The sequence below is a fragment of the Anabrus simplex genome, chromosome 11 (assembly GCF_040414725.1).
Source record: "Anabrus simplex isolate iqAnaSimp1 chromosome 11, ASM4041472v1, whole genome shotgun sequence".
Taxonomy (NCBI): Eukaryota; Metazoa; Arthropoda; class Insecta; order Orthoptera; family Tettigoniidae; genus Anabrus; species Anabrus simplex.
Window position 1 is genome coordinate 127,746,966 of NC_090275.1, and position 17,852 is coordinate 127,764,817.

The window sequence follows — 17,852 nt, forward strand, 5'->3', positions numbered from 1 at the left end:
TCATGTCGACTTGTGTATCGAGCCGTTATCAATATTATCGGCCATTGTTGGAACTGTTACCTAACTGTGGAGGTTACCAGACAAATTTAATTCAAGTTACTTATCCATTATTGTCACGCATTTGACTGGACTATGTGATGCGCTGAATTATCATTTGTGACTTCTGCGCACCTTCGCGGTGCACGCGTTGAATCATGGGACTGGCTACTTCCCCAGCTCAGTGTGAGCTCGAGAGTCTGGTCGCTGCTACACTCCAAGATGGCTGTGTTGTGTGAAGCTCCCAAGTGGACCGCTTGGCAAGAAGGGAAAGCGATTGCAATGGAGCCTGACTCCGGTGGTTAAATGATGATGTTAGGGCTAGGCCCTGTTATTCTTTTGAAAGTTATCCAGTGTGCTCCAACCTTAATATTTTCTTAATGTAACATGTAAACTTGGTGCTGTGAGTTAACCGTTATCGGTATGAAAAGTTTTAAGTGTCTTGTAAGTTGGATATCTTACCTCCAAGTAAGTACTGAAAATTATAATTTATTGAAGGGATTTCGTTCGTTCAGACACTAGAGTGAGTAATTTCATCGTGGACGTGACCAACATCATAAACGCAACTTTTGGTATAGTGTAACCTTGTAAGCAAAATTTGATATATATTTGAACTGAATCCGTTGGAAAAAGAAAATTAATGTAATGTAGGGAGATCGGGATCGCTAGTTATGCGTCTATGAGGTGGTATTTTGTGTAAGTGATTTTATCTTATGGTTTTGTCGGTGTGCACTATTGCCAACTGTTCTTCTTGATGTTCATAAGGATGATGAATATTATTATTATTATTACTTTTATTCTTTTAGTAATTCATTTCGGTGCGTGTTTTCTCCCTTAATTTTTCCCTGGTTGGTGGTATTTTCTGTCTGATTTTAGTCCTATTGCCTTCGTGGTTGATTATTATTGCATTGTTCCGGGCGTTAATTAATGACACCTCATATTCGCATCGTAGCGCAATCCAGGGCCCCCTCTGTTCTAAAGTATGTAAGGCGCAGGGGAATTGATTAAATAAAGCTAATGTAAACTGGTACTATCACCTCTTGGATAAATAATAATAATAATAATAATTATTATTATTATTAATAACTTAAAATCTTAAAATTGAAATTTGCTGGTCGAAATTAAGTTTAATAATGGGGTCTTCTTTCGTTGTCTTATAACATTTCTCCCATTGTTTGTGTTCCTTGCTTTTGTCCTTATTACGTCATGTCATCCCTTCTTTTCTAATCTGATGATACGTAATTTTTTGGGGGGTGGCTTTGATGATTTTAATGGGATCTTGGCTTCGCGTCGGTAACTGGTAGCTCCTGTTGTGTGCTTCAGTGTTCTATTATTATTATTATGTGCGCACCGTTAATTGTAAATTTCCTTTAATATATTTATTTTTGTTGGGGTTGCTGTGCGCTATTATTTTATTGTGTTTTCATCTAGCTCGTTTCTTTGGTGTAATGTTAATTCGCGGTTGGAGCCACTATTTTTTTTCCTTTTTCGTGTGTCCTTGTGTGAGCCTTGTAATTTAGCATTTTAGTAGTGTAGCAAATTTCAATTTTAAACAGATTTTATATCGCGGGCCCGCATATCGGTTGCAACCAAATTTTAAAATAAATTTTAATCTTTCTGTATGTAAGGTAATGAGTTAGTAATGAATTTTCAAGTCTTAATTTTGGTGGAAGTCTATGTTAATGTGAGCTTCATTTCATCTTAATTTCAACTTTATTTTAAAATACTGTTTCTCTCATTTAGTTTAATTGCATTTTAAATATTTGGTAAAAGAAATATATATATATTTATTGTTCTTATTTTATACCATTTTCAAATTAAATTTACATAGTAAATTTTCTTCATTTTAAATTTATCTCGTGTGTCATTTAGTAGCTAGCAATATTTACCTGGCAACCTGTCAGAGTTATGTAAGACCCTGGCCTTTTAATTCTCGCCTTTGCCCTCCACGCTTCATATTTTATGCTACTGCCCTTACGGTAAGTATTGTGCTTGTTTTCTTCTTGATGTTTGTGCTTTTCATTTGGATGTTTTGTTTACTAATTGGTAAGGTTGCAATTTTATATATCACTCCCCCTTGCCTTCACCCCAAAGGGGGCTGAACTTATATTTTTTAAAAATCGGAGAGTTACTATTCATCTCAGCGACCCCAAAACTATGGACTCGACACTATTTTTGATTATTTTTATATCTCACTCCCCCTCGCCCCCACCACAAAAGGGGCTGAACTTGGATTTTTAAAAATTTGGGAGTGTCACTATTTACCTCAGCGACCACGAAAACTATGAATTCGACACTATTGTCGATTATTTTTATACCTGACCCCCTAAACCCCCACCGCTAAGGGGGATGAAGATGGCTTACCCCCACAGTGTTCGTCTCCAGATAGCAAATAATAAGTGTTCAAAATTTGATTCAAATTACTCCAGTGGTTTAGGAGGAGATGTGTCATTTACACACACACGCACACATACATACATTTTTATATATAGTAAGATAAGATTTCATGGGGTATCTTTCGCAGAGAATTTAACATGTGTTTCTCAGGTTATTAAAATTTGTGTTTTAACAGTATGGAAACCATTCCTCTCATTTAGTAGTGATGTATTCCTCTCATAATTAAATTCCCCTAATGTATAGATAATTAGTTTATTGCCCACTCTTCCGGACAGACCATTGACCCGTATGCTCCCGAGCTTAGCCATGCATACTACTCAAATAGGGGTGATGGGACTTATTTCCGAAGGTCTCACCTCACTTAGCCATCGTAGGTAGACAGGTGGTGGTCACGTAGCTATCAGCTTGCATTCGGGAGATAGAAGGTTCGAACCCCACTCTCGACAGTATTGAACATGGTTGTCCGTGGTTTCCCGTTTTCACATCAGACATCATACATTAATTAAGGCCACGGCTGCTTCCTTCCGACTTCTAGCACTTTCCCATGCCTATCTGTGTCGGTGCGACGTAAAGTAAATTCTCGCTACTTTCTTGCGTGTTACTTCTAGCATATGAGTAAAATGTGCTGGGACCACCCAGGCTTCACTTCCGTACAGCAATACAGACCAATGTACAGGTAAGTATAATTTCGTCCGGGAGATTCCATTGATCTCAACCTGTTCCAACGTGATTTTTTCTGAGAGAATACAAAATCTAAATGATCCACCTGTTTTAGTTTTGTATCTTCCCAACTGGTATCACATTAGTCTACGAATAGCAAGTTCACAATCTGTCATTAAGACCAAGTCTTCAACATGGGCCTTGTATAACCCCTGTAACTACAATGAACCATCAACTCGTTCTACCATCAATTCTCACAGCGGCCCTATTGTCGACATAGTCCCATAGTCCCACAATATGGCCAACATATTTTCTCTCGATACTCTGTTATATGCTTTGTCTAGATCTATTGCTCTCGCAGCATTTTTAATTGCTTATCACATACTCTAAATCTGGACCTGGCAGCCCCTGTGCTTTGCAAAATCACACTGCTCTTTATCCAACTTATTCTCCACTGTTTGGACGTCACAGTCTTCAAGCTCAATGTACAGTTTGCATTATGGATACTTAACGTTTCGGCAGCAAATAACGGGTCGTCAGATTCAGAAACCCACGGATGAAGTGCAAAACACAGAAAAGTATTCGAGGAGAAAAATGTTCCAATAAAGCTATTCAAACTGAATCGAGTGATGAAGTTCCTGCAGCAGAAGGGACTTCAGCATTTCAAACTCTAAAGCTGAACGTTTGTCAGTACTCGACCAACAGCCTGAGCATTCTTCCTATGTTGATGTCAACAGGGCTACATTTTAAACTCGTTTTAAAGAATTTTGACAACACACTTATGTGAAATTAAATTTAAATTTTAACACTGATGATGGACCTTAGTGTCCGAAAACCGATTATGTTTTAATAAAGTGTGTGCTTTTACGACTGTATATAATTAATAATAATAATAATAATAATAATAATAATAATAATAATAAATAACTACATCAGCACTGTTAATAAGAAATGGCTTTGATATTTTATAATGATTAAGATTGTAGATAGCTCATAGTTCTGTTTTAATTTGAACTACGTATTTGCAAACAATGTGTTGATGCTTCAATTAATATACATAAGTCTTGCTTGTAAGAGCAATCATCCTGAACCAATGGACTTCATTTGTACACATTTTGTGGCAATGATATTTTCCCAACAAGATATCAAGTACTGAAACTGTTTTCTGTCTTGCTAGTGACCACTGCCACACCAGAACGCTCGGAAACATTTAAAAGGTTATTTGCAGAATATGACTGCACAGGAGAGATAGATACATAGGCCATCACTCGCTGACGACTATGATTGCCTTCCTGAGTTGATACTGATGAGTTATTCGGTGACTGTGAAGGCCAGTCCTCGAGCTTCAAATTCTTCCACAGTGCTAGGGTTGAGATCCAGTTGTTGAGGATTATTCATCCGGAGGAACTCTCGCTCTTTCCGAGCAATTCTCTTCTCAGTTTCAAATCTTCGGCGTTTTTGTTCGAAATTCTTAGGACCTTCGTGGATAAGACGACGCCAAATGACGCGGTTAGCTGCTTTTGTTTCCCAGTTAGTGGTGCTGATGTCTGACTTTAGTACGAACACCGTGGTGTCGACGGCCACCCTTCAGTTGCTTTGGGAGGCGAAAATCAGGAGCGACCTGTCCAATGAAGTCGATGTTTCATGATCATAGCCTCAATGCTGATGTTAGTTCGGTGATCTTGCTATTTAACCCTAAGGATCCTCTTCACACTCCAGACACTTTACGTGGCCCCTCTAAGTGGTCCAAATTGCACACCCATAAAGGAGGGTTGGTATTACAATAGCCCGAGTACATTTGCCGTAGCCGACCGAATACTGCACTAGCACATTTCAGGTGATATTGAATTTCAGCATCTATATTAACATTTGCTGAGAAGTGACGACCAAGGTAAGCAAAGATTTGTATGTTCTGCAAGATCTCGTCATGGACTGTGATGGTACGAGCAGTAGCGTTAGTTTTGGGTGCAGACTGATGCAGTATATGAGTCGTTTGTATGTTGAGATTTAGACCGATGCTCTTGTATGCTTTTGTGAAAGCATTTATAATGGTCTATAGATCTTCTAAGCTGGCCAGAACAACATTGTCATCTGCATACTGGAGTTCCATAATGCTGGCATTAGGAATACTACATACACACAAAGAAAAACATGTGACAATAGAGAATATAATCCATGAGCTGGCCAAATATGCCAGCAGACGTCTGCTGTTGTAATCATCAACATGAATACAACTGTGTTTTAAAAAAATAATTGTGTTATTTTGAAAGTTTTAATTTATTGTTTCTAATTTCCCAATATGCACCCAACCTTATTTTATAGAAGTCTTCAAGTTTTAATATTTAATATCCCCCGAAAATAATTTCCGCGTACGCCGCTGGTATCCGGAGATATATTTGTTTGTTTGAACTGTCTGCAATTATTTAGCATGCACTTTGATGCTAAAATGCAATTGGTATATTAATATAACCTTTTTAAAGTTTTCTCCTATTTCGTTTCGAACGACATGGTAACCGTGTTCTCATAACAATTCGGACTGTAAGTAGCCAAAACTCCTGTCCAGACTATTTCTCCTCTTGGTAGAGGCGCCACGAGCTTCAATGGCAAGACGGAACGTGGTGGTGAAGTACAACTACATGGTCATGAGCAGGAAAGGAGGCATCAGTGAAACAAGGACTGAGTTATGAAGTGAGTTCGTCTTGATATGATTAGTGCAGTGTGTCAGGAGGGTGGAGCAGGGCGGAATTCTAATCTGAAAAGTCAGTCTCCCGCGCCGCCAGAAATAAATGAGACAAAGTGAGGAATACCTTCTAATTGTATTTCAGTACCGGTAACAATGAGTTTGTTTAAAATTCGTAGTTTGTATTGTGCGACCCATTTAAAAATGTCGGTTCCTCAAATTTATGGAGATAATAAGTTACAGTTTTAACTGGTTAAACATTTCTTAGTAGACAAAATAGGCGTCCCCATTTTACGAGAAACGCAAAATTTCCTCAATTGTGCCGAAAGTTGAAGGGCTAAAGTGCCCGGAAAGGTTCCAAATAGTGAGATCACTTCCGGCCTAAAATAGCCTTTCTTTACTCGTTCTCTTTTTGATTCAAATCCTAGGCAAATTATCTTATTTACATACTTTTTCTGTAACGTGTTCCTTGGTTCAATACCCTCAGGCGTATTTTTAATTTTTTGAAAAATATCCACACCGAATGTGGAGTTAAGTGAAACTCTGTATTGACTCACCTTAGCGCTCGTAGTGGTACAAAAGGCAAGCTGCTAATCTAATCGACCGTACAACGATGATTAAGAAAAGGATTGTAATTTTTAGGAATAAATAAATAATATATTCTCATACTGTATTATATGTTATTTGCCTAAAATTCGTACCTCATATCCCTACGATGTTGAGTTGCTTGGCTGAAGGCCTAGAAGTGTGGATTTCTCAAAGAAATTCCCTAAATTATCTTGACTCGTTATTTCAATAAGTACACCGCAGTTTGAAAAACGTTCTATTCCATATTTTGATTACATCATCATCTGTAAGTAAAGTTGATACTTCTGACACGAATAAAGAAAGATCACCCGAATCTTCGCTGAAGTCATTGTTGTAGCCAACGTAAGAATAACTAACGGTGTCGATTGTTTGTGAACACAATATGACGCAGACGTGAGGTAGGCACGCGTGTTTCAGATAATAAATAATTCATTATTATACAATTGACGTCCGAAACGGGGGAGGAGCTTACCGTCAGCTGTTTCCAATATGGCGGCGAGATAGTGACGGGATGTAAACACGACAGTGATCGGGTGTGCGTCTGTAGGATTTATTAAGTGTTCAAAATGTCTTTGGAGTCGTATGCGCAGCTGTTGAGAGTTGTCGGAGATTTCATGCGTCCATTAGTGGAAGGGGAAGAAATATTCAAGCGTAATTACTTGATATGTGTAGGTAAAAAGTTTGAAACAGAAGATGAAACTGGTTGTGTTTACAATCATCCCACATCGATTCAAAACAGCACAAAGTTAATGTTGTCTTGAACAAGGGGGTGAAAATGTGAAGTGCAACTGTATATGTAAAGCGGGTTTGTCGGAGAAATGTTACCGCTGACACACTAATTCACCTTAACAGTTAAGCTACTGTAATTTTCCACTATTAGAGGTTATGGAGTAATTTCTTAGCCAGGTGACGGGGGAGTTACCTGTTTTGTAAACTGGAATCTTGGGGAAGAAAGAAAATAATAATTCTACTAAGTAAATGTTGTAAAGCAAATAAATCTAGTCTTTAACAGGCTTGTGTTGGAACAGCCCACATAAACATAAATGTTCTTCCATTTTTACCATCAGCACAAAAGTTAGAACTTAGAACCGACAATAATAAGTATAAACAAATTATAAGTACCTACAGAATATGCAGAGCAAAGTTGGAAAATTATAATTTAAGAGTACTATAACCTCTACAGTCACAGCTGTTTGGAGTTGAAGAATACTTGGTTTGTCCAATTCTACCAAATAATTAGGTTATGGCTTCTAATTTATGATGACCGGGCGAGTTGGCCGTGCAGTTAGGAGCGTGCAGCTGTGAGCTCGCATCCGGGAGATAGTGGGTTCGAACCCCACTGTCGGCAGCCCTGAAGATGGTTTTCCGTGGTATCCCATTTTCTCACCAGGCAAATGCTGGGGCTGTACCTTAATTAAGGCCACGGCCGCTTCCTTCCCATTCCTAGACCTTTCCCGTCACATCGTCGCCATAAGACCTCTCTGTGTCGGTGTAACGTAAAACAAATAGCAAAAAAAGCTAATTTATGACGGCAAAATACTACATATTTTCTTTCATTGATAGAAGTATTATATAGGCAATTTAAATTCAGTGCTTAATTACTATCAGTTAAAGATATTACTCACATGTAGATAGTTAATTTACTGTCTGCTGTTACACATATGAAGAAGTTTACAAAGAGCGGATAACATTCTATGTGCGGCACAGAAGTATTAGGCTACAAGTTTATCAGTATTTTTGATGTAGCTAAATATTTGTGAATACAAATTAGAGATAATAACTATCAATGAGTACAATAAACAGTACCGGTACCTACGCTGTGGAAAGAAGTCGTCTTCACGAGAATGCAGACTGCGCACTGTCATGTATCGCGTAACGCGTTTTCCAATTGACAGCGCGGAGACCCATCTTTCTCTCTGAACTTTTTGTACAGGAAAGTAGTGACCAGATTTCGCATCCGTTTTATACGATTTGCAACCTTATACAGAGCAGTACCTCCTCAAATTTGACAATTTTCTTTCTGTTTCCATCACGACGTCAATGCTTCGCCATGTAAATATACCTCACCAGTCACTATGTTGCAGCTTCAACATTCTACCGCGTGGCTGCGCCACCCAACTTTTCTGACGTCAATACTAGATGATGTACCCGTACTTCGCTACGGAATTCTACCTTCTGTACAGAATTCTAGGTTAGGTAGTGTATACGTTGTGAGCAAGATTGTATTAAATTGCGTAGCTCTTAACGTTACACTAGAAACGCGACGGTGAATTCACCAAACGTGTTTTCTCTTATGAAAACTGGGTTAGGGGTAGGCCCGCTTGCCTACCATCAGTCGCAATCAGGTTGGGGAGTTTTCATTATAATTCAGACACTCACACTCCACCGGTCTTTTTACATCCTGTCTTAGTGGTTTTCCCAACTGAAATGAACATAGGTCATTACAATGACATCAGTAGGAATGGCGCGATTAGTGGGAGTTTCCTAGGAGTAACCGATGAGTTGGAAAATTGTAATTCAATGTACTGGCCTCGGTAAAATCACTGCTAATTTGGAATAAAATGAATGTAGAATTTAATAAAAGTGAAGAGGAAGAAGCTTTCCTTAGGAAACGGCTCTTTTACGATTTGAATTTTGAGTTATTTAGTGAATTGTGGTGCTATAATTTGGAATAGGCCTAAACTGTAGTTCTAGTCCAGGTCATACCACTACTACTACTGCTACTAAGTGAGCCTCTGGCTTAAGTGGGCATACTGCTCATTCAAACCAGCGCGTCAGAGTTGGGATAGCTGGAAGACTATCATGAACCAGTAAGTTACGTACCAGCAGTATCAGAAAATGTATGAACCAGAGGAATGACATGCTAAAGTTTTCTAACTCTCCAGCCATTTCCCGCCAATATTCAGTCAGGCCATTATACTCGGTACGCAGCAGTAATCCCATCTATCGGAGTTGAGTAGAAGTATAAGAGACAAAGGACGTCACAACAAACAATGGTCAATGTAATGTTATTGTTGATCAGTATTGTAGGCCTTCACATTTACTTTTCTTCCGACTCTGAAATACCACTCTTATCATAGTCGGTACGGTAAAACTGAAAAAAACATAAATAATCGGATATTTAATTCTACATAAATTTGGTTATGTATTATTTATCGATAGGACCACTAATAGTATAAATATTTGAGAATTAAATTTTAGGCCTTCCCCTAAATTACCATTTCACTCGGCGTTAATAAAATTATTTATAGCCTAGATTGTAGTGGTTCATACCCCGACTTTACATACCGATTTTCGTAAAATTCTCTTCAGCCGTTTCCTTGTGATGCGTGTGCAGACAGACAGACAGACAGACAGACAGACAGACAGACAGACAGACAGACAGACAGACAGACAGACAGACAGACAGACAGACAGACAGACAGACAGACAGACAGACAGAAATTACGGAAAAGTAAAAAGTGCATTTCCTTGTTACTGTGGACATGACCGATACAGAACTACCATTCTTTTCAAATTCTTAGCAATGTACAGACAAAACTCTTTATTTTATATGTATAGATTGTAAATATTTCTGCACCGCCTGTTTATGTGTGTGTTCGACTTCAGGATCCCTCCGTGTCCCAAAAAATCTATTTATCGGACTTCCTTCAGTAATATCAAAAGTATAAAATCTAGTAAAAATACAAGGAGAGGAAGGTGCAAAGAGTTTATCGAAATACCTTTCAAGGTCAGGTGGCGGAACAGTGAGAGCCAGCGTAGGGACAGTTCCAAAGGTGACGCTGAAATTCCTAAGATTAAAACAAATCAACCAGACCTCCCTCTGTGGGTGGGGGCGGTAGAATAACTCCCACCATATCCCCTTCCTGTAGTAAGAGGCAACCGAAAAGGGCTCCAGGGGTTTCAATTTGGAGTGTGGCTTGGTGACCACGGGGCCGTTCTCTGAGTCATGACATGCATCCACTTACTTGTTCCAGGCTCCTCATTTTCATCTATCCTATCCGACCTGCCTTGGTCAACTCTTGTTCGTTTTCGACCTCAACGATTGCGAATCCTACGGAGACTTTCATTTGCACTTTGTTCGTGGTGCGTAGAGTACATCTAGCACCATAGCGCACTCATTGTTAGACACAACACCATGCACTGGAATTTCTTTTTCCAATATCACCCGAAAGAGGAAAACCGCCTGATGGTTGAGTTTTAACTCAAACCCCACTTACACCCACATGAACAAGTATTGTTCCCTAACAGGAGCGGCCATCACTCACCGCGCATATTTGGACATTTTTGTGGAATACGTCAAAATTCGTGAATTTTCAACCACAAAACGTTAAGTATTTTCTTTACTTAGGTCAAAGTTAAACTTTTCTGGTATTTTCTGACAGTGTACGCTATCTACACACCATGGCGTCAGCCCTTTATTGTTGGCCATCTTGTGATGACGTCACGCGCATTAGATCCGCTATCGTGGTCCCATCCTTCTACTTCAACATAATTCCTATATAGGAAATAGTATTCCATCTGTAATATTATGAAAAATGTATCATCAATTTTTCACCTTTGAGATCCCCAACCGCAGCTTCATTGACGCTTCATATCAATAAAATTAAATAAATAAATAAATAAATAAATAAATAAATAAATAAATAAATAAATAAATAAATAAATAATAAACTTACCCTCGGTGACTCCCACAACCTCGGTCTTACAGATCTTCAGCGTGGGCTCAACAACGGCCCTGAAGCTCTCGCTGGACGCTCCCTGTGGACAAAAACCAGAGATGTGCTTGACAAACCCACAAGGCATCGCACAAATTTAATTCAAAAACCGAAGTTACCCTTGCATTCTATAAGACTAGTTACTGTCAACTCATATCCCATGTTGCATAGTTTCTCAATAATGTATACAGTATCATGTACTCATTCTTTGAAATAACAATGTTATTGGTTTTACGTCCCCTGCGTGGGGAGGTGTGCGCATCCCAGTGAAGCAGATAGCCGAGCCGCAGGTCCAGAGACCAGACTAACGAATGGTTCATACAAAAGTGGGTAGCAGACTTTCGGAAGTTGCAAGGCGGTAACTAATATTACCTTGTAATGATATTAGACATGGCTTAGCTGTGTTGATACTACTACACAGCTGAAAGCAACGGAAACTACGGCCCTAACTAATTCCTGAGGATATGCAGCTCTCTCTGTATGAATGATGTAATGATGATGGGTAAAATCTTCCGGAGGTAAAAGTGTCTCCCACTCGGATCACACGAGAGGGTGCAATCATCAGGAAGATTCTCCGAGTCGCAGCGTGGAATATTAGAAGTCTGAATCGTTGTGGTAGGTTAGAGAATCTGAAAAGGGAGTTAGATGAAGTTGGTACGTTGGCAGCAAAAACACGAATTTTGATCACGCAACTACAGAATTATCAACACAAAATCAAGCAGGGGGAAATGCAAGAGTAGGTTTATTAAAGAATAAGAAAACAGGGCTGCGGGTAAGCTACTATGACCAGCAGAGTAAAAGGATTATTGTTGTCAAGATACACGCCAAACCAATGCCCCCACAATAGTGCTCTTCTATATGACTACCAGTTCAGCGGATCATGAAAAATTCGAAAGAATATATGAACAAATAGAAGATTTAATACAATATGTAAGAGGGGATGAGAATCTAACTGTGATGGGAGACTGGAATACAGTCGTAGGCCCAGAAAAACAAGGTGGTAGGAGAATTCGGATTGGGACAAAGGAATGAAAGAAGGAGTCGGCTGGTTGAATTCTGCAACGGTCATAATTTAGTCCTTTCTATTTATTAGTTCACACACCACAAACGACGGTTGTATACGTGGACGAGACCTGGAGACACTGGAAGGTATCAAATAGACTTCATTATGATTAGGCAGAGAGTCAGAAACCAGGTGTTGGATTGCAAAACTTTCCCAGGAGCAGACGTGGACTCTGACCACAACTTGTTGGTCATGAAATGCCATCTGAAGTTGAAGAAATTGAAGAAAGGAAGGAATCCAAGGAGATAGGATCTAGACAAGTTGAAAGAATAAAGCGTGAGGGATTGCTTCAAGGAATATGTTGCACACGGACAAAATTCAAATGCTGAAGGAGACACAATAAAGGAAGAGTGGATACTCATGAAAAATGAAGTCAATAGCGCTGCTGAAGAAATGTTAGGAAGTAAGGAAAGATCAATTAAGAATCAGTGGATAACTCAGGAGATACTAGACCTGATTGGTGAACGATGAAAATACAAGAATGCTAAAAAATGAAGAGGGCAGAAATACAGGCGATTAGAGAACGAAGTGGATATAAAGTGCAGGGCAGCGAAGGAAGAATGGCTGAAGGAGAAGTGCAAGGATGTCGAAGGTTGTATGATCCTAGGAAAGGTAGATGCTACATACAGGAAAATCAAGGAAACCTTTGGAGAAAGGAAATCTAGGTGTTTGAATATTAAGAGTTCAGTTTGAAAACCACTTATAGGAAAAGAAACCAAGGCAGAGAGATGGCAGAAACATACCCAACAGTTCTATCAAGGTAAAGAAGTAGATGATACGGTTGTAGAACAAGACATTCCTTCTGAATTGATAAAGGAACATTGATGGAGGAGTTAGAAAGATGATTTTGAAGCGTTTCGTATGGAGCGTGGCATTGTATGGAAGTGAAACATGGACGATAACTAGCTCCGAAAGAAAGAGAATAGAAGCTTTTGAAATGTGGCGTTACAGAAGAATGCTGAAGGTGAGATGGATGCACGAATGAAGAGATACTGGACCACAAGAAGAGATAGAATGAGACACCTAGGAGTGTTAGGCGGTAAGACTGGTAGAGCAGATGTAAGATGTAGTAGTTATGTACAAATGAAAAGATTAGCACAGGATAGTGTGGCATGGAGAGCCGCATCAAACCGGTGAGAAATACAAGTCCTCACTGGTCGTGAAACTGGTTCCCGCTCAGGCTTCTGAAACGCGTCGTTTTGTCGCTACGTGAGCACTTCTCTTGCGCGGAAGAAGTACTCATTCTAATATTCACGAGCTTCCTTCTGCTGGTGCAGGTGGTTATAATTTAGTGACTGAAATTAATGATCTTATTTACGTAAAGCGATCATCGGATAATACTTAAAAAGCATGGTGTACTGTAGTGTTCCTCATTGTAAATGAACGATCTCAAAAGGATGTGGTATTTCATTTCACAGATTTCCGAAAGGCGAGGATCTTAAAACTAAATGGTGTTTGGCAATTCCTCGTCAAGGAAATAGACTGGATCTCAGTGGAAAACCACTGTTTGCAGTAGGCATTGTAGTGTAAGCACAGCACTACTTTCGAACGTCATTCAATCTGTATTTCAAGATTATGCCAGATACTGAGAAGTTCCTAACTGATTTACTTCAACAGTATAGAACTGCATTTAAATTGAAAATTATGAAAATTAATATTTATTAAATAAAATACACAATCGACTAACCTTGTATTCACACTTGGTTCTTACCTGCTTACTTACACATACGTTACTTGATGGGCGCCAGCTAAAACTCAGTGCAGCAATAATAGAATGAGATTCTTGAATATCTCTAGGGTGTGGGGTAATAAGCTTACTTTTGACAACATACCATATAAGTTCTGGAAAAAGGAGATTGGCGTTCGGTTTCCTCATTAAATTTGATGTTATGTTATTGTATTCTGGAAATGAAACGCTAAATTAATTTGATAGAACAAAATATATTCTTGAAATAATTTCAATAAAATAGTGAGAACTGCTGCGATTAAAACAGATGAGAATATGAAATTATGACATTGCAACTGAAAGAAACTAGGCATGAATTTGAATTCTTCTTGACCGGACATTTAACAATTTATACGAAATATATCCCTCACTGGTTCACTTGACTGTACCTTCAACACTTTGAGTGTAATAATGACGTATTCCTTAGATCTGGTGTTTACTGTAGATGTGTTACACCTAATTTGGTGATGTATCCATGTGACTCCATATCATGTGACTTCTTGGTAAGTCTGTATGGTATGACTTCATTGCAAGTGTATCCTTCTATGACTCCATGGTAAGCCTTTGCGTCCGTATCTTCAACTAAGTGACCGACTGAGGCCTATCTCGTTCAGTAAATGACCAACTGTAGCCTGTTCTTCCAATAGAATAATGACAGACGCTACAATATGCAGCCACCTTATATAGACATAGGTTGACGCACCTACGTAACCTCCAGAAATAGCAATGATCTACTCCCACCTCGCGACAAATATTACACACTATGGTGAAATCGCCGGCGACTCCCAGTAAGTAACTCCCAAAACGTGAGCTCATCGCTAAACACGCACGATGACGTAGCAATGACTTAGCAGTAACGCCAGCCGTATTGCACAATGTAGCAATGTCACATCCAACATCTGATATATAGCAATTCTTACTGTACTTTTTTTTAGTGTTAATCTACACACGCGTATATATACATACATTTAACCACAATCGGGCAAGCGACAAGTATTGCAGAATTGAATTGAATAAGAATGATAATACAATAATAGCAATCTTACAGATAAAATAATAATAATAATAATAATAATAATAATAATAATAATAATAATAATAATAATAATAATAATAATAATAATAATAATAATAATAATACAGATATCACCTTGTAACGGGATTTGAACCGTTACAATACAAACGAACACAATCACATACAGAAAGACCTCATAAGAGGGAAATGAAGCTAAACCCTACAAGGAAATTTAATTTCATGTGGAAACAAACACTAATGAACCTCCAGCTGTAATTATTATCAGTGAACCATTATATAAAACCACAGGCACACAGTGTTCTGTTAAAGTTAAACCATACAGCACCAAGCCGGTCCCGCGGTGTAGGGGTAGGGTGCCTGCCTCTTACTCGGAGGCCCCGGGTTCGAATCCCGGCCAGGTCAGGGATTTTAATCTGCATCTGAGGGCTGGTTCGAGGTCCACTCAGCCTACGTGATTAGAATTGAGGAACTATCTGACTGTGAGATAGCGGCCCCAGTCTAGAAAGCCAAGAATAATGACCTAAAGGATCCGTCGTGCTGACCACACGACAACTCGTACTCTGCAAGCCTTCGCGCTGAGCAGCGGTCGCTTTGTAGGCCATGGCCCTTCGAGTCTGTTGCACCATGGGGTCTTTATACAGCACTAAAGTAGGTTTGAAATTGAAAAGTATAGTCAGAAAATGTAGGAAACGAAGATCAGTTATAGTGAAGCAGAAGCACTTTAAAAGAAAGGATGCACAACTCAAAAATTAAAAAATCAGCTTCGACTTGGCATTCAGCTAAACAAAATTACAGAACTAATTGAAGAAGGTGATTTGAAAGAAAATTTCTTGGTTGAGCAGATTCAAGCTTTTTTAAACCAAGTGTACATTCAGAGAGAATAGTATACAGATCTGCATTTTACTGTCCAACAGGCTACAGGTTCTTAAGATCTCTTAATAGTTTGCACCTACCACACCAAAAACTTTAAAAAGTTACATTGGCCATTCCAAAGGAAAGACAGGAATTACTACTTTGGTACGAACTCGTCTGATTGCAGAAAAGAAATCCTTACAGCACGATAATGAAAAGGTAGGTTCTCTCATCATAGATGAGATGGCAATAAAATCAAAGTTGGTCTATGACAGCAATTCGGATATGCTTCTTGGAATAGCTGATGTAGAGAGAGATGCTGTCGGTATTGAAGGCAAGCTTGCTAATAAATTGCTCTGCATTCTGTTCAAAGGTCTTTTCACATATTACAGGATTCCTGTGTCATACACACATCCTGATAGGAGATCATCTAGCCAAATTAACATGCGACGTCTTATAGGTTGTTGAAGACCGTGGATTCCAAGTCGATCGAATTGTAAGAAATAATTGTCAAGTGAATGTTGCCATGTTTTCACACCTTGTGTAGGAAGGAGACAGATTTTGTACATCAAATTCAGCACCCTTTAGATCCCAGCAGGCCTATATTTTTTAGTTTTCAGTTTGTTCATCAGTCTGAAAACACATTCAACAGCTGGGATGGAGGCACCTTGACTAGTTAAAACAATAATTACCACCACTCAACAAGTCGGATAGCAAAATGGTGATGAACGGTTGATTTTACTTCAGGTGAGTTTCCTGATGCAGTCACTTTTCAACACTTGGCTTCATGTAGTAGACACACGTATTTGTAAAAGAGAATCTCCGTCATTTTCAAGTCAAGTATTATGCGCAGTTTACATTTACAAAGACATGTTCGGTAGTGCTACTTCCGTCAAGTAAACTGTGATACGTGGTGAGATAGCCGCTCGAGATGTAGTCCTGACGCAATACAGTTCAAGGGGAAGAGGAAATGATGCGGGAGGAAAACCACAGAAGAATGATCTAACCGCTGAGCAGAACAACGGAAGCCTCGCTGACTTCTACGAACGATAATAGCACATGGGAATTGTGAAGGTTACCCATGTGCTTCTACTTCAGTTCGAAGAAATAGGATGTTCCCAACAACACTGTAGTACTGTAGTCCTGTGCTCGATCCTGGAACAGTTATATGTTATCATCTGGAATGGAGGTCATAAGGTTTAGTGTTATTTAATTTGCCTTCCAATCATTAAAACTTTGATGTCTCCTTTTTCTTCCACGGCCTAAATAAGTTAAGATTCTCTCACGTTCACTTGCGGGAAATCCGTCAGACTTAGCTGCAGCTACTCGCGCATGTTCACTCCCCTGTCTGTCGTAAGAGGCGACTAAAAGCGAGTGTGAGTAGCCGATGTGTCTTGTGACAGACCCCTCGTATCCGACCTCCTTGGTGAACGTTATTAGTTTTGGGAGGTTTAGGGTGGACCTTGTCTTTCTTTGGCCAATACCTTCATTTCTTAGAGTGTCGGACCTCATCCATTTCCCCACATATTAGTGTTAATAGAGCACAGCCAGCTCCCAATATAACGTGTTAGTCAAAGTCTTGAATCCACAGTTGTCATTCAGCCAAGCAACTCAACATCCTATGAAGTAGGTAAATACAATATAATAAAGCATGAGAATATCTTTATTTATTCCTAAAAATTACAATCCTTTACTTAATCATGGTTATCCGATCGATTAGATCACAGCTAGAGCGACGCATCAAGACGTTGCCTACGTGATATATATAAGGCCTGGAAGAACGAGACACTTTAGGTGTGTAGTCTCACCGGCAGATGTCAGGGTTATGGGCTTTTGTTAGCGAATTACAGCCGTAACAGTGTAAGATTCGCATTACATGTGTGGTAAGTTTGCAGTTTATTAATGGTTTTCGCGGTAAGGTGCTATACAGTAGCTGTACGAACGCTTATAGATGCATCCTGTTATTAGCTTATTTCTTTCATTAATTACAACTTTTTATCTTATTCCGTCTGCAACTACTGTGTTGTAGTTTGATGATGATTCTTGTTGTTTAAAGGGTCCTACTTGTTTTGTACTTTGTTCATATGGGACAGTGA

The 17,852-nt window shown here is 39.1% G+C and overlaps 1 protein-coding gene across 2 annotated transcripts in view; it reads right to left on the bottom strand.

Annotated features, from left to right (window-relative positions):
* Positions 1-17,852, bottom strand: part of LOC136883187 (general odorant-binding protein 28a) — a 150,006-nt gene that overhangs the window by 38,396 nt on the left and 93,758 nt on the right. For both annotated transcript variants that reach the window (XM_067155374.2, XM_067155375.2), the window contains exon 2: positions 11,041-11,122. In XM_067155374.2, the coding sequence (XP_067011475.1) occupies positions 11,041-11,122 (82 nt within the window). The remainder of the gene's footprint in view (positions 1-11,040; positions 11,123-17,852) is intronic.